Source organism: Myotis myotis, unplaced genomic scaffold (genome assembly GCF_014108235.1).
Source record: "Myotis myotis isolate mMyoMyo1 unplaced genomic scaffold, mMyoMyo1.p scaffold_m19_p_14, whole genome shotgun sequence".
Classification (NCBI taxonomy): Eukaryota; Metazoa; Chordata; class Mammalia; order Chiroptera; family Vespertilionidae; genus Myotis; species Myotis myotis.
This window is the reverse complement of record NW_023416318.1, coordinates 36,189,273-36,211,162: the sequence shown is the minus strand read 5'-3', so window position 1 is coordinate 36,211,162 and position 21,890 is coordinate 36,189,273. Positions and strand designations below refer to the sequence as shown.

General features: G+C 45.9%; 1 protein-coding gene across 1 annotated transcript in view; it reads left to right on the top strand.

Moving 5' to 3' along the window:
- The first annotated feature begins 3,310 nt into the window (after positions 1-3,310).
- GALM (galactose mutarotase) overlaps positions 3,311-21,890 on the top strand; it is a 47,498-nt gene continuing 28,918 nt past the window's right edge. The window contains exons 1-4 of the mRNA XM_036334804.1: positions 3,311-3,594; positions 12,867-13,021; positions 16,254-16,460; positions 21,149-21,230. Coding sequence (XP_036190697.1) covers positions 3,405-3,594; positions 12,867-13,021; positions 16,254-16,460; positions 21,149-21,230 — 634 coding nt within the window. The 5' untranslated portion in view covers positions 3,311-3,404. The remainder of the gene's footprint in view (positions 3,595-12,866; positions 13,022-16,253; positions 16,461-21,148; positions 21,231-21,890) is intronic.

The following is a 21,890-nucleotide window of genomic DNA, read 5'->3' as shown; positions in this document are numbered from 1 at the left end:
TGAGTGCCCAACGAAGAGCACTAGCAATAACACCAATGGAGTTCAAAGCAGTGAGAAAGAAAACAGGAAGGTGGTGATGTACCAACCTGGTTGAAAAGAATCTGTTCTAGATCTCTTTATAGACAAACTCTGAGGTGTTGTGAGTTGTTTTTGTTGTTATATCTCAGTTTCCTCTGCATAGCAGCAGCCTGTCAACAGCTTAAGGCTTTGGAGCCAGCCTTGTTCATGAGCCCAGAGTCTGACAGGTCCCAGGAACAGCACACCTGCAGTTTTTGTGTAGAATGAGGGTGTGGAGCCTCATGTCAGGGCTCAGATTTCCTTATTTCTGGCTCCCCAGCACTCAACTTAGAGGACTAACCCACAGCTGAAGACAGGGACAGAACTTATTCTTCACCTGTCCATTCATCGCTGGTTGAAAGAAAAGGTATCCACTCTAAGTAACTCCTCATTGACATAAATGTCACAGTTCCTACTCCCTTTACCTCCTAACCTTCCTCTTGGCCCCTCTCCCCAAAATAAAAATAAATACCCCCTAGAATTTGACAATGCTTTCTTTGCAAGATTACTAACTTGCTTCTGATCTAATCCAACCTTGGAGATGGAGAATATTTTCTTAGATTTCTTATTTTTTTTAAGTGCATAAATATTTCTTTTAGAGTATGACTGTGAGACTAGGGAAATGAGATATCCTGGTAAGAAAAATCAAGTGTTGTGCCTAACATCTGCCTTAGCACAAGGTAGTCCTATTTGGCTCTATATGTTAAATCCTTAAAAGCAAAAGGAAAATGAAATCAATAAGTGTACTCCCTAGCTGGTTTGGCTCAGTGGATAGAGTGTCAGCTTGTGGACTGAAGGGTCCTGGGTTCGATTCCAGTCATGGGCATATGCCTGGGTTGCTGGCTCAATCCCCAGTGTGGGGCATGCAGGAGGCAGCCAATCAATGATTCTCTCTCATCATTGATGCTTCTGTCTCTTTCCCTTCCTCTCCCTTCCTCTCTGAAATCAATAATATATGTGTGTGTGTGAGGGCCACAGTGGGTTCTTAAACTGGACCGGAGGGCCGGAACAAAAGCATGGATGGTGTGTTTGTGTGAACTAATATAAATTCAAAGTAAACATCTTTACATAAAAGGGTACGGCCTTTTTTTTTCAATAGTTTTATTCATTTCAAACGGGCTGGATCCGGCCTGCGGGCCGTAGTTTGCCCACGGCTGTCTTAGAGAGACATCATGGTATGTTTCATTTTCTACTAAGTCAAGCTACAAGGCCTCCCTAGTGACATTTGGGTTTGGCCATTCAAATGTATTTATTTCTTTCCAGTGACAACATGAGTTTGGCAGAACATTGAGAACCGGCGACTAAGAAAAGAAAATGCAGTCTTCCTGCTCATAGAAGAGGTTCTAAGACATCCTTGCTAACACGGCATAGCCAAAAGGGCTTGGGTATGAATCAGCCATAAGTGCTGAGTGGGCCGGTGAGGGCTACAGAGTTCATGAGAATTTCAGATGAAATCACCCACAAGAGTGCTTATCAGTTATTGTATATGTGTGGTACAGTCTATAATTTGACTTGTTTGGGTCTTTTTCACTGAAGCCTGCTGCAAGCTCTCGTTTTCCTTTGCTATCAGAATTCCCCTGCTTCATGAATGAGCATTAAGGCTTGGTGGCAAGAACGTTAAACGTTAAATATTCCTTCCAACTACACAGACAGAAAGGGCTAAGACACAGTTACATTTTATTAGCATCTGCTTCCAGAAACATGATCCCAATTCTCCTAATTTCTTAATCATAGATGCTTTTGGCACTCACCATAGCTTCGTTCGATCCTCTCTGAAGTACCTAGGAACCAAATCAGAAGCAGCAGCAAGCAAAGATGAGATGAGTATGCAGTCAAGTAAAACATGTCTTCAGGCTTCCCTCATCCTTCCTTCCTAGGCCCAGGCCTGTCTAGCATTGCCAGATTTAGCAAAGAAATGCAGACACAGGCTCCTGTATTTTATCTGACAATCCTTTAAGGCCTTTTATAGCTGTTTTAGTTTTCTGCCATCAGAGCCTGAAATTAGTCATCTAAACTTACAGCAATATTTCTCAAAGATTGGTTCCAGATGATCTGCATTAGAATAACCTGGGGAACTGTGAAAAAGGCAGATTCCTGAGTCTCAGCCTAGACTTACAGAATCAGAAACACCGGGGATGGGCCTGGGGATATGTGTTTAAAAATCTTCACAAATTCCCTAACCGGTTTGGCTCAGTGGATAGAGCGTCAGCCTGTGGACTCAAGGGTCCCAGGTTCAATTCCAGTCAAGGGCATGTACCTTGGTTGTGGGCTCATCCCCAGTGGGGAGTGTGCAGGAGGCAGCTGATCGATGTTTCTAACTCTCTATCCCTCTCCCTTCCTCTCTGTAAAAAATCAATAAATATATTTTAAAAAAAAAAATCTTCACAAATAATTCCGAGGCACACTAAAGCACAACGATTCTTTAATGACCTCGGTGCCTTTCCTCTCCCAGCAGTACATACTTAAAGCCTTTTTCTGCTTGTGCAAGGAGATAATAAAAGTAGAGTATCAGGTATTTATAAGGACCTTATTAAATATCTGTTTCCTTAATGCCTTCTTTTTTTTCCCCCTTAATGCCTTCTTAAAGGGACTCTGAACTTCAGAAGAAAGTGGGAGGCTGCCTCTGCTCACCCATATGCACACGTGACCTCGGAGGACTGACCCTGTGCTAGGCGGCCACTCCAGGCTGGCAGCCAGGAGAGCCTTTGGGCAGCAGCTCCAACAGAAACATGTCCAGAGCTTCTCCCTGCGGGACAAACAGAATGGATCTTCAGCCAGTGTGCAGTGTGCCAAGGAGCCTGCATTACCCCTTCCCTAACAACCCCTGGACTTCTTTCCCCTCTGGATCAAAGAGTTAACTTAAAGGGGGAATTTCCCCACAAGATCCCTTTCAACGTCCCTAATTCTGCTCGGTGCATTTTCTAGCTTTTAGTCTGAAAGTCAACCACCAACATTAACGAACAGCTCATTGCACGTTAAGAACCTTGGGCCAGAGGCGGGGGTAGAATCCTGTAGGTTCAGGATTGGGTTTAGAAAAACTACAAGCCCCAAAATGCAACTTCATCTTCCAAAGACTACCATTCCCAACATGCAATGCAGCCAAGGTTAGCAAAGGAAAAGAACCAAAAGCACGGTTGGAAATTTTGCATTTAGGTGACCCTTGGCAAAGAAAAGATTAGAAAGGCCGCAGGGGATATTTTCTGCAGGAGTGGTCACTCCCCAAATCCAGGCAAGGAAGGGGAGGAGTCTGAGCCGGGTCCCACCCCTTTCCCGGTAAACTTCTGTCGCTCCCACTTCGGCTGCAGGAGTTGGAAGGGCCGGGAGTCCCAGCACACCCTGCTTTCCCCATGGTTTCGGTGACCAGATCCGTGTTTGGAGAGCTGCCCTCGGGGGCAGGGACAGTGGAGAAGTTCCGGCTGCAGTCAGACCAGCTGAGGGTGGACATCCTCTCCTGGGGTTGCACCATCTCGGCCCTGGAGGTCAAAGACAGGCAGGGCAGAGCCTCAGATGTAGTGCTGGGCTTTGCCGAGTTGGAAGGTGGGTTAAACTCTGCCCCGGCTGCAGGCGGGCCTCAGGCCCACCCTGCACGCGGCCGGGATGGGGCTGCTCCGGGAGCAGGGACCGAGGGGAAGGGCCCGAGCTTGGGACGTGCGGGTCAGGAATGCTTGCGTCCCGCTCACTCTCTGTGTTGTATCCAGTGCTCGGAAAAAGACAGAATGAACAGCGATAGGACTTGGCCTCTGGTTATCCATTCAGGCTTTGCCTCGGTTGACTTAAAAAGTCAGTCGAGGGTCAGATAAAACTCCAGCAACCCTGGAGCGATCTTTGAACCGCCTGGTTTTTGTCAGAGCTGAAGAGGAAAAGGCAGGCTGGAGGGGGTGTGGCTCCCAGTTCCTCCCTCTTGCCCTTTCTCAACAAGGAAAATCAAAGACGTGCGTTTTCTACTTCCCCTTTCCCTGGATCAGAGTCTCTTTGAGGCATGGTTGTCTCAGACATACTCCGGCGATGCAGACAGCTTATCCACTCTGGTCCGGGTGGGGTTAGAGCCCAGCAGGCTCTGGCTGCTCAAGGACCATGTACAGAATGGAACGCGGAAGACCTACTCATGGTCTAGAAATGAGGTCTTCTCCTAGCTGGGGTGGACTTTTATTCCTGTTGGGATCCGTGGGCAATTAAGATCGTATATTACTACATGCATTTAAAAACTGTTAATCCAGTTACCTCACCCAATGAGACAGACGAGGTCCCCAACCTCATACAGCTTGTAGTTTCGCTGGGGACAGAGCCATTAGCCAAATAATTGCATAAATAAATAATTACAATCGCAGTTTGATGGCAATAAAGGAGAACATACATAGTGTTGTCTTGGTAGTAGGGGTGCAACTGGACGGGAAATGAGGTCTGAAATAAAGTTGGCAAAGGGGCACTGTTGAGAATTGATATCCTCCGCCCGGGGGTAGAGGTGGAAACAGTCTGCTCAGAGAGGAGGTTTGAGGTTTTCTTTTAGGCGTGTCCTTCTGTCTGGTTCTTTAGATATGTAGCATGGCTCAGAGTTGGATGTCAACAGAAAACTCTTGAGAGTATTGAGTTTCCCTTAGGAAACTGAAATTTGCTTCCCATTTCCTTATCAAAATGTTATCAGAAAATCCCTGAGGATCCTATTCCTTGCCCTCTAGTTGTCTTAATCTGTGTTGGAGCTTCCACTGCTTGGTTTGGAGAGGGGGTAGGTCATCTTGGAGAGGGAGTAGGTAGTCTTCGGCAGAATTTCTTTGGTAACTTCAGCAAATCTATTACAGGAGACTCCAGCGTAGGAAAGTACAGGGATGTGGGGGAAATCAGCTCCATATCTCCTTGAATTTTTGGAGGTGGGTGTTCTCATCTGTCTTCAAGGTCAGAAGGCAAGAAGCATGGTTGACAAATGACAAAAGAGGCTTCCTCATTTTGCTGAGTCACCTCTCTCTATCACTAGCATAACCATTTTCTAGGCTGAAACAAACCATAAAGAGTTTACTTGACTGGTGCAAAATTGCCCATGGAGTCAAAGAATTGGGTACTTGACCTACAATTGCAGAACCAGTAAAGAACTGGAGACGATAAGCCAAGAGCACCTGTTTTTATCATCTCATTTTTATCTCGGCCTTATCACTATTCAGGATGTAACTACCCACCCTCTGTACACACACGCACACACCACACACACACTGTTCATATCATTTTTAGTTCTGATGTGAGTTACATAGATCTTAAAGCACAAGGTGGCTTTCTGGAATTCATATGAAATATGTGTCATGATAACATGGCACCAGGGAAGCACTGGCATAGAAGTGCCGATTTTGTGAGGGCATTTATACAACTGTCTCCATGAGTCTATGACTCGTGGGAGTCTGAGTGAAAGAAAATATTCCCAATTGTTCTTAAAAGGGAGAAAAAAAACCTGATCCCCTGGCTTGTATTGTATTGCCTTCCATGTAATTAACATCTCTTGGGAAAGTTAAATAGAATTTTCTTAACCAGAATGCGTCACAGGCTTCACAATAAGCAGCGAGAGAGACATTTTCATTTCTATGCTATGATTTAAATAATTTATGTTAAAAGATAATCAAGCTGTTTTCAAAAGAGAAGTTGGAAAAAAGCCCTGAGAATATCAAGCAATACTTTCTAATATATTCAGCCATCTTCAAGGCTATGGCAGGCAGCCTCCTTGTTCCTTTTATAAGGCCCTGTCCTCCAGTGTGTGTGTGTGTGTGTGTGTGTGTGTGTGTGTGTGTGTGTGTTCCTTTAATATTGCCAAAAATAAGGAAGACTTCATAACAGGAAGCATAATTGTCTCAATCAGAATATAGTTATGGCTGCATAACAATATTTTGGTCAAGGTCGGACCACACTACAGTAGTATACCAACCATATAGCCTAGGTGTATAGCAGGCTATACTATCTAGGTTTGCACAAAGGTAAAATCTCTCAATGTGTCCCCATCGTTAAACTGCGCATAACAGAAGTATGAAATGTCTCTCTGCTGCTATTTTGATCAATCCTAGTGTATTAAAACCCATGTTAAGAAATCGGCAACAGTGGTTGCCCTTAAGCAAAGACTCTGGGTAGCTGGGGTACAGGGATAGGAAGGAGACGTAATGTGCACTATATAGTCTAAGAATGTCTGAGTATGTAAGTGTTAAAGAAACAAACTGAGGCAAATAACTTAAAGCAATAAGATGTGACAGAGCAAGGGGTTACCTTCATTACCGTGTCCCCTAAAATGTTTTGAGCCACTGGGAAGAGCTGAGCGTGGATAATTCCATGAGACGTGGTCCTTTTGTAACTGCCAGATTGATGTGAATGAACTATCGCCAATTTCCCAGGCAGATTATGTAAACTGCTTGGCTGATGACCACGACCTGAGGTCAGAACAGTTCAGTTCTTCCTTGGGTAAATGAGATCTTTCTCTGTAGAATTCTAAAGAGGTAAATCACATGGTCTTTTAGTTACGGGCTGGGAAAATCAGTCACACCTCCAGTGAGTTTTTCCGCCATATTTTTTTTTTTAAATATATTTTATTGATTTTTTACAGAGAGGAAGGGAGAGAGACAGAGAGTTAGAAACATCGATGAGGGAGAAACATCGATCAGCTGCCTCCTGCACATCTCCCACTGGGGATGTGCCCGCAACCCAGGTACATGCCCTTGACCGGAATCGAACCTGGGACCTTTCAGTCCGCAGGCCGACGCTCTATCCACTGAGCCAAACCAGTTTCGGCTTCTGCCATATTTTGCATTTAAAGTATTTTTAAATGTTTTTCATTTGCATGTCCCACCTGCAGTCATTATGACTTCTCTCCAAACCTGTGATGAGAACATTTGCTTATAAGCCGCAGATACAAACAACCTACCCATACAATCAATGCAATTCCTTCCCCTCCATCTTCCCCCCAGTTACCACCAGACACCCAGCTATTACTGTCATGAGCCATTATGGAAAAACTAGAAAAAATAACTATAGTGTTTTTGGAAAACCTGAGTTCATAAGGGGGGTTACCCTGGAGGAAAGGGGACCAGTTTAGAGGCGGCAGTTTAATATTACAGATGCCCCAGAGTGCCCTTAAGGGAGTATTGATTCCTGGTTTAAATCTGCTTTGCCTCTGAAAGCTGTGTGACCTTGGGCAAGTTATTTAACCTCTCCAGACCTATTTCCTCTCCGAAACAAGTGGATAATGATGATTAAATGTGCTGTTGGCTGTGATAGTATCTGACTGTGGTGAACAAGTAATAATTTTTATCTTCTTTCCTTCATTTGCTCCCAAATACCTTCCCTCACAGTACTTGAACTTTTTATTTCACTTTGTTAGCACTGAAAAAAAAAATAGCATGGAGATTCATCTGGGACAACCAGCAGCCATTGAAAAATATATAGAGCATATTCCCTCTTTATTAGATAGGACTAGAGGCCCAGGTGGGGTCCTGCCCCCGGCCCCAATCAGCGGATCACGACCGGGTCTGTAGGGAGGAGATGGTGGCAGGTTGCCCAGCCTGCCCTGATCAGCTGATCAGGGCTGGGCTGGCTGGGGGGAGGGGCTGTGGGTGATTGGCCAGCAGCCCCACTCCTGATTGGGTTGGGAGGGCCAATTGGGGGTGGCCTGGTTATGGGGAGGGGCTATGGGTGGTGGGCTGATGTCCCTGCCCCCGAATGGGGTAGGGGGGCCGTTTGGGAGTCAGTGGCCATGGGAGGGGCCGTGGGAGGTTGGCCAGCTGGCCCTGCCCCTGATTGGAGTGGGGTAGCCGATCAGGGGCGAAGTTGGCTGGGGGGAGGGGCAAGCCAGCCAATGAGGTGGTGGGGGCCCATCAGGGGCAGGGCTGACCGGGATAGGGGGAAGGGCTGCAGGAGGTTGGCCACGGGGGGAGGGGCGCCTCCATTGGCTGATTCTGTGGCCGCAGTGGGGGGCATAGTGACTGGTCATTACAGCCTTCGGGTTGCTGGCTTTTTATATATACACACAGGCCCAGTGCACGAAATTTGTGCATGGAGGGGGTGTCCCCTCAGCCCAGCCTGCACCCTCTCCAATCTGGGGCCCCTCGGGCGATGTTTGATTGCCAGTTTAAACTAGCAGTCAGACATCCCTTTCACAATCCTGGACTACTGGCTCCTAATTGCTCACCTGCCTGCCTGCCTGGTTGCCCCTAACTGCCCCCCTGCCAGCCTGATTGCCCCTAACTGCCCCCCTGCTGGCCTGGTCACCCCCAGCTGCCCCCCCCCCCCCCCCCTGGCCTTGTCGCCCCTCATGCCCCTCCCCCCCCACCGGCCTGATCACCCCACACAGCCTGCTGTTCAGTCGTTTGGTCATCCTTCACTAACCCCCCTGCCAGCAGGGTCACCCCACACAGCCTGCTGTTCAGTCGTTTGGTGTCCCTCACTAAACCCCCTGCTGGCCTGGTCGCCCCACGCAGCCTGTTCCATTGTTTCAGTTGCGACGGTCGCTTAGGCTTTCATGTATACAGATAGAGAGGGTGGTCCTCTGCTTCTGATGCTGGTGGGCTGGTGGAGTGACCCCTCCCCCCCATGCTGCTCGTCCTTGTCCCCACTCTCCAGGTAACTATGTTTTGGGTGCTATTAATTATAGGAAATTGGGGAGGGGAAGCAGGGGAACAGGTGGTCAGTGAAGGTGGAGTCTGCAATGTTCCAGCCAAGACAGAAAAGGCAGGGGTAAGCTTGAGTCCTTCATTCTCTATTCTAACTTTCCTGCTTCAATAACAATGTGTCAATGTAGGGTCACGGATTGTAACAAATGCACCACTCTGGTGGCGATGTGGTTAGTGGGGAGGCTGTTGTACTGGTAGGGCAGGAGGGGTATGAGAAATCTCAGTACTTTCTGCTCAACTTTGCTGTGAACCTACAACTGCTCTAATAAAGTCTATTGAAAAAGTAAAAAAAAAAAATACATACATATACATATATATATATATATATATATATATATATATATATATATATATATTATGTGGGAAGCTTAAAGTGCTCGCCAATTAAACTAATGTTTGTTTTCCTCAAAAAGCCAAAGGAAAGTGAATCAGGGTGAGGGGGCTGGGGGGAGGTTGACCGAGACTAGTGAGCAATTTTGTTTGAGACTTTAAGGTACTCTGGCTAAGATTTGGGCTGTCTGAGGTACACACAGCCAAACAATTTTTGAACAGAAATTCTGCTTTCTTTGCATTTTTCAGCTCCTGAAAAACAAACCAATGCTCCATATTATATATCATCAGGGAAATGCAGAGTAAAACAGGACCTAATAGAGTGGCCAAAGCCCAGAACACGGACAGTACCAAAGAGCAGCCAGGATGTGGAGCAGCAGGAACTCTCACTCATTGCTGATGGGACTGCAGAATGGCACAGCCACTTTGGGAGACAGTTTAGTAGTTTCTTACAAAACTAAACATATTCTAACCATATGATCCATCAGTCATGCTCCTTGGTGTTTACTCAAAGAGCTAAAATCTTACACCCACACAAAAATCTGCACATGGGATATCTATAGTAGCTTATTCATAATTGCTAAGATGTCCTTCAGTAGGTGAATGGATAAATAAACTGGGATACATCCAGATCATGGAATATTGTTCAGTGCTAAGAAGAAATGAGCTATCAAGCCACAAAAAAAAAAAAAAAAAAAAAAGACAGGAAGGACCCTTAAATGCATATTACTAAGTGAAAGAAGCCCATCTGAAAAGGCTACATACTGTATGATTCCAACTATATGACATTCTGGAAAAGGCAAAGCTATGGAGACAGTAAAAAAGATCAGTAGTTGCCGGGGACTAGGGGGATGGGAGGGATAGATAGGCAATGCACAGAAGATTTTTAGAGCAGTGAAAATACTCTGTATGATATTATAATGGAGGATACATTTGTCCAAACCCATATAATATACAACACTAAGAGTGAACACTAATGTCAGCTATGGACTTTAGGTAATGATGATGTGTCAATGTAGACTCATCCTATATAATAAAAGGGTAATATGCAAATTGACCCTAACAGCAGAGCAACTGGGAATGACTGGTCACTATGACACACACTGACCACCAGGGGGCAGACGCTCAATGAAGGAGCTGCCCCCTGGTGGTCAGTGCGCTCCCAGAGGGAGAGCTCTGTTCAGCCACAAGCCAGGCTGACGGCTGCCAGCACAGCGGTGGTGGTGGGAGCCTCTCCCGCCTCCTCAGCAGCACTAAGAATGTCCGACTGCAGCTTAGGCCTGCTCCCCGCTGGCAAGTAAACATCCTTCGAGGGCTCCCGGGCTGCCAGAGGGATGTCTGACTGCCAACTTAGGCCCGCTTGGGCCTAAGCCAGCAGGTGGACATCCCCCAAGGGGTCCCAGACTGCGAGAGGGCACAGGCTGGTCTGAGGGACCCCCGCCCCAAGTGCACAAATTTTTGTGCACTGGGCCTCTAGTCAATTATAATAAATGTACCACTTTGGTGGGGGATGCTGATAATGGGGAAGGCTATGCATGTGTGAGGGCAGGGGTTATTTGGGAATCTCTATCTTCAGCTCAAGTTTTCTTGATTTTTCTAAAGTGTCCCACCAGTGTGGCTCAGTGCTTGAGTGTTGACACGTGCACCAAGCGGTCGCAGGTTTGATTCCCACTCAGAGCACATGCCTGGGTTTCAGGCTTGATCCCCAGCAGGGTGTGTGCAAGAGGCAGCCAATCGATGTTGATGTTTCTCTCTCATCAGTGTTTCTATCCCTCTCCCTTCCTCTCTCTCTAAAATCGGTAAAAAACATATTTTTTAAAAAATAAATAAATAAAGTCTATTAAAAACAAAAACCAAGAAAAGGTTGTCTGGCCCTTGGGGACTCCTTTTGGTTAGCCAGTGTTAGGGTTTTAAAGCTACAGCTTCAGGAAGAGAGGAGAGTGGGAGAGAGGTGGGAGCTGATAGAGATCAGCCTGCCTGGTAGTAAGGTCAACTAATCAGAAAGCCTTGTGCTTTCCAAGTCATGTGATGCACAAGAACAAGTATTTAGGAGCCAGAGTATCTGCATTCAAATCCCGGTTTGGCCATAACTAAATGTATGTTTGGGGGCAAGTTACTTCACCTTTCTGTTCTCGGTTTCCACACCTGCTAATAATAGTGTCTACCTTATGGAAGCATTCTGAGGATGAAATGAGTTAAATGTGCAGCATTTAGAAAGTGGCTGAGACTTTGAAAGCGCAGTGTTAGCTATGACGACAATCTACAGGCAGGACTCTGAGGACCTGCAGATTAGCAAGAAGTGAACCAGGAAAGACCTAGAAGAGAAGATGAATGCTTCGGTTAGGCCCAACCAGTTGAGTAATGGGAACCTGTAACCTACAACTGGCCTAATCGGTTCAGGGTCCATGTCCTAAGAGCCCCTCCAACTGTGGTAAAAACAGTGAAATTGCATGCTCTTCTGAGCCACAGTAGATGTGATGGGTACACAGGACTGCAGAAAGGGGAATGGAATTCGAGGGCCTCTGAGTGAAAAATAGAGTAGAAAGCAATCTTGGTGATAATACAAAAAAAAAACCAAATTACCTCTAAACCTTAATCTCTGCCACTGTAATCTAAGCTAGAAGATTATAGCACAGAGGAACTTAAAGAGAAGGAAAGTACTGTAATATGCCCAGGCACCAAGTTGTAAGTACAGGACACTAGCTATCTTTCATTTACGCCTCCTCCCCCCCCAAAATACTGACAACAGTTTATTCTCATCAATATGCCACGTAGCCACATGGAGAGACCTTAAGACATTTGATAACTGAAAATGTAGCAAAACAGCGTGTATAATTCTCTCTATATAGAAAGTGTGTTCTTTAAAGTAAGTGTATATGCCTAACTGTTAGCAGTAGTTCACCAGGAAGCAGAGGAGCTGAGAGGAGGAGGAGAACTTTCATGTTTTACTCTATTGAGGTTGCCAGATTCAGGAAAGAAAAATACAGGATGCCCAATTAAATAGGAATTTCAGATAAATAACATTTTTAAATGTAAGTATGTGCCATGTATAACAATAATATGGACATACTTATACTAAAATGTTTTCATTATTTACCTGAAATTCAGATTTAACTACTGGGTGTCCTACAGTTCCTCTGGCAAGCCTACTCTATATTCTTGTGTATTATTTAACACTCTTTAAAGGACATTTTATGTACTAATTATATGATTTTTTTTTTTAATGAAAAGAGAAGAAAGATAAGATAGTTTCTTCTCAAGACTACACATAAATGTAACTAAGAAAATTAATTAGCCTGGGGGGCAGGGAAGCAGATTACAAAGCAGCATGTACACTAAGACCCCTCTTTTTTTATAAAAAGAAGAAAATCACCCGTATGCATATACTAGAAGACAGAGGATGTGCGTAAGAATAGTAACAGTGGTTCTGCCCTGGCCAGGTAGCTCAGTTAGTTAGCGCATCCTCCCGGTGCCACAGTTGTAGGTTCATCCCTGCCAAGGCACATACAAGAGTCAACCAATGAATAAGTGGAACTGCAATGTGATGTCTCACTCTATCTCTGTCTAAAATCAATTGATTAAAAAAAAAATTTTAAAACCAGTGGTTCTGTCTGTTGATGAGGTTAGGATGGTTTAAGTGTCTTCTTTGTGCTTTATAACATTCTTTAAAAATGTTTACCACTCTGGAAAGGGGAAAGGTCACTTGTAGAGAACACCATTTTCTGTGCTGCCATGAGGGTATACCCAAGTTGTTCCTTCGCAGCTGCCCTCAGGAGAAAGTGGTGGCTAGCAGTGTGAGCCTCACCTTCAGTTTGAAGTTTACAAAACTGTCATCCCCTGTCCTTGCAGGGTACCTCCAGAAGCAGCCCTACTTTGGAGCCGTGGTTGGCAGGGTGGCCAATCGAATTGCCAAGGGAACATTCACATTGGACGGGAAGGAGTATAAGCTGGCCATCAACAATGGGCCCAACAGTCTGCATGGAGGACTCAGAGGGTTTGATAAGGTGAGTCGGGGGCACTGGGTGGAGTCCTCACCTGGCACACTTCACACAGGGCCTTCGAGCATCCCTGCTGTTTACCTAGGCCCTGGAGCAAGTGCGTGGGAAGGTGACTCAGGAAAGACGCTGCTCCATGGTTCGGAGGAGCAGGTGTGCTGGCTGTCTCAGGACCCATCCTTGCCTAACTCCTCTGACTATGAAAGGACAGTGACCTTGACTTAGGAAGACAGGGAACGACTTCCTCAGGGTTGGACCAGGGAGTCGAGTTGACCGTAAGCACAGCAGGAAAGTAGATTGAAATAATTCTGACCACTTACTGCCCAAGGTATTTTCATGTATTATCTCTCACCCTTACTAGGACCCTGTATTATCCCCAAATGAGAAATCTGAGGCTCCAAAAGGCCACATGCTCCTAAGTCGGGCTGCCTGGCCAGAAGGCCTCATTCCCTCACAACTGCTGCTCTCCACCTCGGCCACCACTGTGGGTGCCCCCAATGCAGCACGCACCCCTGTATCTGTGGTTAAGCTCTGCTGCATTCAGGCCTACCTCTCCATGCCCCCAAATTATCCCCTATTCTCCCCAGTTCCCCTTTTCCACATTAAAACTCCCACTCCCCCAGAGAGTCCGGGAAAAACGAGGCAAGGAAAGCAAACTGACCCAACAGCTTCTCCCTGAGCAGGGACGCCTGGCCTCCTGCCCCCTCCCTGGGTGCGTCTGCTGGTCAACCCCCAGGGACTCTCTTACTGGTCTCATTCCAGGCTGTGAGGGAGAGCCTTTCGGTAGTTCACTTGCCTTTCAAACACACCGCCAGGTGATTTCCCAGCGAAGAGCCAGAGAAGACAGGAACATGTGTGCAGTTAAGGACCACAATTTCTTTCTGCCCCTGACCGCCAGCTCTCCCGGAGGAGAAGTTGGTTACTCTGCTACTCCTGTCCCACCAGCTTCCTGTCTGTGGCCCAGAACCAGACTGCCCCGTCAGTTCCCTTTTCCTCCACGATGGGCGTCCTCAGCCAGGGAGGCACAGAGCCAGAGGGTCCCTGGCATATGCCCGGTCCGTGGGCAAACCGCAACCAGAGAAGTCAGGCCCAGCTCTGTGCGGACAGGGATCTTGAGCGGAGCCTCAGAACAGCACCGTGTTCCTGCTTGTTCCTGTTCCCTCTCGCCCACGGTGGTACTTTCTGTGGTATTGCTTAACATGTATGCCCTGTATGAACGTAGCAAATGGCGAGTGTGCATGTATACATATTCTTGAATGCAATGTGCCTACTGGGCCCCTTCTGTGAACCAGGGCACATCAGAGGATGGGGCTTTCTGAGGCTCACAGTACAGTGAGGGAGCGGGACCCTTCCATAAACCACTGGTATAAGCCCATAATATAGATGCCAGTGGTGTGATAGAGGAGCTGGGCATGGACTAATGCATAGCAACGGGGGAGGTGGGACTTGAACTGCACTTGAAGAAAGGATAGCATTTCATTCACTGTGTTGATATTGGAGAGCATGGCTGTGCAACAGCCCAGAGAGAAGTGGGGGAACACTTGGAATGTTATTATGGAAAGTTTTTGAACAGTCAGTTTTGATATAGTACCATGAGCAGTATCAGATGACCTTCGTTTTCAGCTGGGTTTGATCTCAACAGTTAACGGAATAATAGTTCTTTTGGAGGTATGTGTTTTCTAAAGATGAAATTTGAAGAACCTGACAGGATTAGAAATGGGAGAAGTAGGCCTAAAGGTGCAAATCAGGAAATTTTCTGGAAATCTGGAAACGATAGGGCCAGGGAAATCCTTCCATGAATAGGAATGACACTTCCCACGGTATTATCCTTATCTGATCATATTGGTTTACACAAAAATCTTTCCATTGTGTTCTTTCTCTAAAGAAGAAAAACAAGGTAGCAAGTTAAGAACATTTCAAGTTTTTTTATTCCTAAAAATTTCCATTCGGGAGTTTCTTTTTTCTTTCTTTAATCACATATATGACAGGCTTTGTGTGTTCAGTGTCTTGAAAATTCAATCTTCCTGGGAGGTAATTAGGGTCTAAAATTAATTTGTTTCTAAGGTCAGTGAACTTGTTTCAGGCACCAGCTGCTTTCACCATCGGTGAAGGCAGAGTCCTCCGTTCCTGCTGGATTCCCCTTCCTGGCAAATGCAATGTCACTGAGAGGTGCAGCCAGGAGTGGGGGTGGGGGGAGAGAGAGGGGGCACAGCCTGGGCTCATGGCCATTCCTCAGGCCAAAGGACTTGTTATCTTTCAAGTCTATTTGGAATGACAGTGTTTGACCTCAACTCATAGAGATTTTTTTTTCATTTGAATTCTTTAATTCCTTTTAAAAAAATCATATACTCATGGAGATTTGAACAAAACATCCACTGAAACCAAGACGTGTTGTAATGTAGACCTGAATTTGAATCCTAGCTCTATCACTAATTACGTGTATGACTTGACACACACACACACACACACCCTTAAACAGTGGTCATGACGTATTAAAGGTTTCTACTCCACTCCCCTGGGATGTGGGAGGTAGAAGTGAGCCAGTTACCTCCACTGAACTCAGTTTACTCATCTGTAAAATGGGAGTAATAATATTAATTGGAACCATGTGAAATTGCCACTGTTCAACTATTTTGATCTGCAAAGATGATAATTTTTTTGGTCCTACTAAATCCTTACCTTGTGAAATGATTTACGTAAAAGCACCAGGTCAGCGGCTGGTGAGCACTCAACAATGACAGTCTCATGTCTGCCAAAGTGCCCCCTGTTCTCCCCTCACTGGGGATTGAGCCTGCAACCCGGGCATGTGCCCTGACTGGGATTCGAACCTGTGACCTCCTGGTTCACAGATGGATGTTCAACCACTGAGCCATGCCGGCTGGGCAAGGTTATTTTTAATACTATTAGCAGATAGCAGATATTGCTATATGACACTCAGAATGTACTGCTAAGATTCCAACAAAAAAGTCTCAAAGTAGGGGAAGAAAATATTGTAGACACATATGTATAAATTCAGGGGAAAAGAGTATGGGAAGTGTGAGTAGGTAAAGAGAAAATTTCTTTTCTCTCCAATTCTGTTTAAAGCGGGATTTTAGAATAATTAACATCTAGGCTATTATTTTCAACCTTATGGGTTGTATCACCGTCTCCCTTCCTGGAATCAGTTGTCTTTGATATTGAAATGTGGCATTGAGCTTGGGATTGGAGTGACTAAACAGCTTTGAAAACACTTTTTTTCTAGGTCCTCTGGACCCCTCAGGTGCTGTCAAATGGCGTCCAGTTCTCCCGGGTCAGTCCGGACGGCGAGGAAGGTTACCCTGGGGAGTTAAAAGTCTGGGTAACATACACGCTGGATGGTGGGGAGCTCGTGATCAACTACCGAGCGCAGGCCAGTCAGACCACACCCGTCAACCTGACCAACCATTCTTATTTCAACCTGGCAGGCCAGGTGAGTGACCTTGCCTCTTCTCTCCTGTGATGTGCTTTGTGGAATGAGCTGGGGGAGTGACTGGAGAGACCAACCCAGCATGAAATTACCCTGGTGATGGGGTCACCCCCATGATGATGACATTGCCCAGCAAAGCATCTGGCTCATAGTAGGTGCTCAATAAATGAAAGTTATAGGGAAAGATAGGATGAGTACGTTCTGCTGCCAAGAAAACTAAGTTTCCCATATGCTTAGGTAACTAACTAGTTATTTTAAGAATTCCCTCTCAACTAACAACATGTACTTACATTTGCGTCACCTACTTCACTCCTACACCCCCTCCCCCTAAAAAATTACTTCCAAGAAAGGTGCTTTCTACCCTTGGACCTTTGGGAATGTGCTCGGCCCAAGCCCTTTAGATATGCTGAGAATATCTATGTGCTCCTACTGTGTGGCCCACCCTGAGTGTGGGGTAAAGACATTACAACCCCCATTAAGTAATTTCTAAACTACCTCATTCCCTCCTAATGCTAATATTTTAGCTTGTTGAGGAGGTGATTGCATAAGACAGAATACAAAAAGCTTAGCTAAATTCTGCAGATTATATCTATTACTTCCTGTTCATCTGAAGAACTCATCAACGTCTACTGTACTTGAATCACTCACTTTGGCATGATTTTCTATCACGAGATGATGTTCACAGCCAGCTAGTAATAGCTTACATTTTCACACTCTCTTAGGAGTTTGCTGATGATCTGATTTTTTTCCTAGGATCTTTTCAAATAGCATGAGTTAATTGGTTCTGATATACTTTCCAAAGTCCTCCCTTTAAAAATAAGAAAGATGTTTCTTCACTTGCTCTCTCCTTATCTTCAGGAACTCCCACCATCTTTCTTGAGATCTTAAAGACACACCAAAGTACAAAAACAAAACAAACACGCCCAGCCATAAAAGGCTCTGCAATAATAAACATAAAGGCCCTACTTTTCAAAATAAGTTCAGAAAGAAACTTGACAAAAATAGAACAAAATATTTATGGTTTAATGTAGGTAGCAGATCATGGTGATTTTTTTACTGTTTTCAACATTTCTATATACTTAGACATCCAATTTTATAAGCAGGGGTGGCCTAAAGGAATAGATTCAGGACTAGAAAGAGAAATGATGTGTGAAGTATCACATCTGCCAATGTGTTCCGATGGAGGAGACTTAATGGAAATGTAAGATTCACTGCGGCTCTTCCAATTTACCTGGCAGAGAACCCTCCTGACCAGAATTTTACACCCTTCCCATCCCTGAAGTGACAGGTATTTCTGAATCTCTTAACATAGACTGAATAGTTTCCCAGACCACAGGCCCCACCTAGAAGGGTGGTCAGTGTCAACTCCCTTCTGTAACTGTCTTAGTAAGTGCAGCTGGACTCCACAGCCACTAGCTCCAGGGTTGAGGGTGGGCAGGGGTTGTCAGGTAAGAGTGGACAGTCAGTCTAACTAGGCCTGGGGTCAGGGACCTCTGGGTTTTCAGAATATCTCTTGCCCTCCCCACTGACACATTATCATGCATCCTAAACCCTCCCCAGGGAAATAGATCCAAACTTGGTATTTAAGGTAGTCAGCTCATCTTATATATTTTCTCCTTTTGTTTGTGTGTTTAACTTAATAGTGCTTTTGTTCTACTTGGGGCCAGGCTTTGACTCATCGCTTCTAAGTTTGAGTGTTGGGGGCCTGGGAGGAAGGGAGAACTGTGTTTTTCAGAGAATAGAAAAGTTATGTGGGTTGTAGGTTGTTTGTGTTTTTTTCTTTTTCGCTGTTCCTGCGTTTGCCTAACACAAAACTGGGAGAACATGTTTCTTGCTTAAACTTTACCTAAAGAGCAGTGAAAGCAGGCCTGGGGGAACGTGAGGTGACAAGCAGTGACTGTGGTTCCGGGTGGCTGGGGAGGTAGTCACCAAGGACCCAGGTTCTGCCCTCTTTCCATTCTGCTTCTCCAGTGTTGTGGCCTTTGCCTTCAGGCTGTCCTGTCACGGTCACTGGGTGGTTGCCACAGCTCTAGAAACCACCTCTTCATATAGTCACATCTAGAGACAAAAAAGGACCTATTCCTTTCTTTTTTTCTTTCATATCTCTCATGTTCCATTTTTAAGAACAAGCAAAACTTTTCCCAGAAGCTCCCCTCCAGACTTTTCCTACATTTTGTTGGCCAAAAGTGTGCCCTGTGCCCTGTTCAACCCAATCACCAACAAGAAAATTAGACCACCGGGATTAGACCAGTCAGGATTAGCCCTCTGGGGCAGGGGTAGGGGTCCTTCCCCTGAATCTATAACCTAGCACAGGGTAAAGCAACAGGTCAGGGTTCTCCCAGGGGAGCAGGAGGGTGCTGGTAAGGCAGTTGCTGTGGCTTGGTTGGTAGTAACCAATGGTGTCTGTTATTCCTGCTAGAGGCAATAAGAGCTGAATTAAGGCAGTGGTAGTGGCAATGCACAAAAGAAGTCTTTAAAGCCCACGCAGGCCACAATGAACTCTGTAAATGGTTAATGTTACAGGCTAGTCACAGCCAAGCCAAGTTCACCAAAACAAACACTGAGCTCAGAGATGGACCTCAAGTTCTGTTTGTGAATCAGCATTCCTTGCCAAATTTTCATCTGCCGGGGAGGAAATGAATCCAACAGAAATATTCCACCAGAGTGGATCATTGCATTATTCCCGGTCAGAGGAGTCATAAAGTGAAGCATGCTTCCCTTCAATGAAGGAATGTTTATTTTAAAGCTCCACAGCGGTGACCCAGTAGCCAGTAGGACCTAATGGTGCCTAATAAAGGTTTTTTCCTTCTCCTCCCTGGCTTCTTGCTAACATCTCAGACTCATCAGTTCGTTGGGCGTGTGATTTTCATAGTGAATCATTTTCTTTCTGCCTTAGTGTTAAAACACAAACAGAAACAGGACATCCCTAAGCACCTTTATTCATAATAGTAAAAAAATTGGAACAACGCAAAAGTCCGTCAACAGGAGAAAAGGTAAACAAGTTGTAATATATTCACGTAATGGAATACTACTCAAACTTGAACTGAGCGTTGAACAGGTAGAGCCAGTTTCACTACTAAAATTATTTCACATTCTCTTCCCTCATCAGAAAGGGACACCCCTCAGTCCCAGAGGCCTGCTTGGGGCTGGCTGTACCCCTGAGCCATGAGCGGATGGCAGTAGGGAGCGCCACACAGGCGATGACCCCTCTGGTCTACAGCTGCCCTAGGCCCCTCCCCTGTTGGACCTGCCTTCTCAGGTCAGAACTGGGGCCAAACAAGTGGCTGAGATCGTGTAAGCAGAGGAGAAACCTCTGCCCCAGTCTGACCTGCCACCGATCCCTGCCCCTGCCAGCATGTGCCTGCCAGGAGGACACAAGAGATGTCCCTCAGAAACAGACCTTCTTAGTAGAGCAATTCAAACAGTCTCTGCCATGTTTAGACATAGAGTCTCAAGGTCTCTACAATCTTGCACGCTGGGGCCAGGCTTTTCCATTTGATTCTGTGGGCCTGAGGCTTTCTGACCACAGAACCTGTTTTCCATTAACCACAGCGCTCTGCCTCTCTCTCTGCTGATTCTCGAACCCGGCAGAACCGTCAGTGTCACCTAGCTCAGCGTTTCTCAGTCTTGGCACTATGGACATTTCGGCCAGGTAATTTCTGTTGCAGGGGTCAGGGCAGTCCTGTGCATTGTAGAGTGTTTAGCAGAATCCCTGGTCTCTTCCCACCAGATGCCATTAGCATTACCACCCCCGGTCTTGACCATCAAAAATGTCTCTGGACATTGTCAAATTCTTCCCCGGTGGGGCAAAATCGGCCCCTGTTGAGGACCACTGGTTTAGCTTATTTTTGAGGTTTCCCTTTCTGTATCTTCTGCTGTGGAGCTTTAAAATAAACTCCTATTAATAATCAAAATAATCCCTTAAATTAGAAACGTACATGTGCATCTTCCAATTTGCAAGCAACGCAACACATCTTTACTAAACTGTCCTTCAGAAGAGCCCTGGAAAAGGTGGGGGCACCGTTAGCCCAGTTTTACACAAAAGGAAATGAGATTCCAGGAGGTTATGTGACTCCCCGGGGGCCATTCAGTGGGAGCTGGAACTAGACCACAGGCCTCTGCCCACTGACCAGCCTTTGACTCCCTCAGGAGAGCAGGTGCTTCTTTATGGAGATGGACAAACGCTCTAAGGCAGGGACCCCAGTTCTGACTCCCGGGCTTCTGTCATGTGGCAGGGAATTGGGCCAGAGAAAGGGTGACGTGCCCCACCTCTGGCGAGCCTGGAGGCAAGGCCTTGGCCGTCCAGCCCTGTGTGCTACGGGTCACTGACCCTTGCTCTTGTGTTTCCCAGCGTGTGAGGAAGGTAGAAAAAACCCCTCTGCTAATAAAAGTCGAAACCCAAAAAGCTTTCAGACTACTGGTGTCGCCCTGACTTTGCACCTTTATACTTTCATTTAGTAAAGAACATGCATGCTGGGGTCACGCTTGAAAGCTTCTCCCAAATGTATCAGCTGCTATTTTGAGGCCCTGTCTACCCACACTTCAAGGAACGTATCAGCTGTCTCAGCGGTCACATGGGATGTCTAATGTTTTTGTCAATGCCTGAAAACATTTTTGCAAGAGAAGTTATAAAGCAAATATATGAAATAGGACTAAGCTTTAAATCCTCCTCCCTACCCCTTCCTTCCCAGGGTTCCCCGAATATATACGACCATGAAGTCACTATAGAAGCCGATGCCTTTTTGCCTGTGGACGAAACCCTGATTCCTACAGGTTGGTGAACTTTAACTTTTTATAGGAACATAGAGCTGGGGTGCAATTCGAGAAACATCGAAACGTCTTTTACCTAAATTTATTTTCCCTGTTGGCCTACCAAAATGCCTATGATTAGTCATTTATTTTGGTTAAGGTTGGGTGGCCATATTATTAAACAGAGAAATCAGGACCCTTTTGAGAGGGAAAGGGGATGCTATTACTGATTAAGCCAGGGCAACAGGCACACACGGGGTCAGTCCCAAACACACGGGGTCCTCTGGTCATCCTAGCCCAGTGGTCGGCAAACTGCGGCTCACGAGCCACATGCGGTTCGTTGGCCCCTTGAGTGTGGCTCTTCCACAAAATACCACGTGCGGGCGCATACGTACAGTGCGATTGAAACTTCCTGGCCCATGCGCAGAAGTCGGTATTTTGTGGAAGAGCCACACTCAAGGGGCCAAAGAGCCGCATGTGGCTCGCGAGCCACAGTTTGCTGACCACTGTCTAGCCGAGCCTTAGGTTCCAGCAGTTCTTTACTAAAATGTGGATCTGAAAAAATAAATAAATAAAATGTAAATCTATTGCTTGTTAGCACCTTAGCAGAGATAAATTTACCTAAATATTACCTCACAAATGCAGGGCACTGATAGAACACGTGGTCTTTGATAGAAGAGGGAA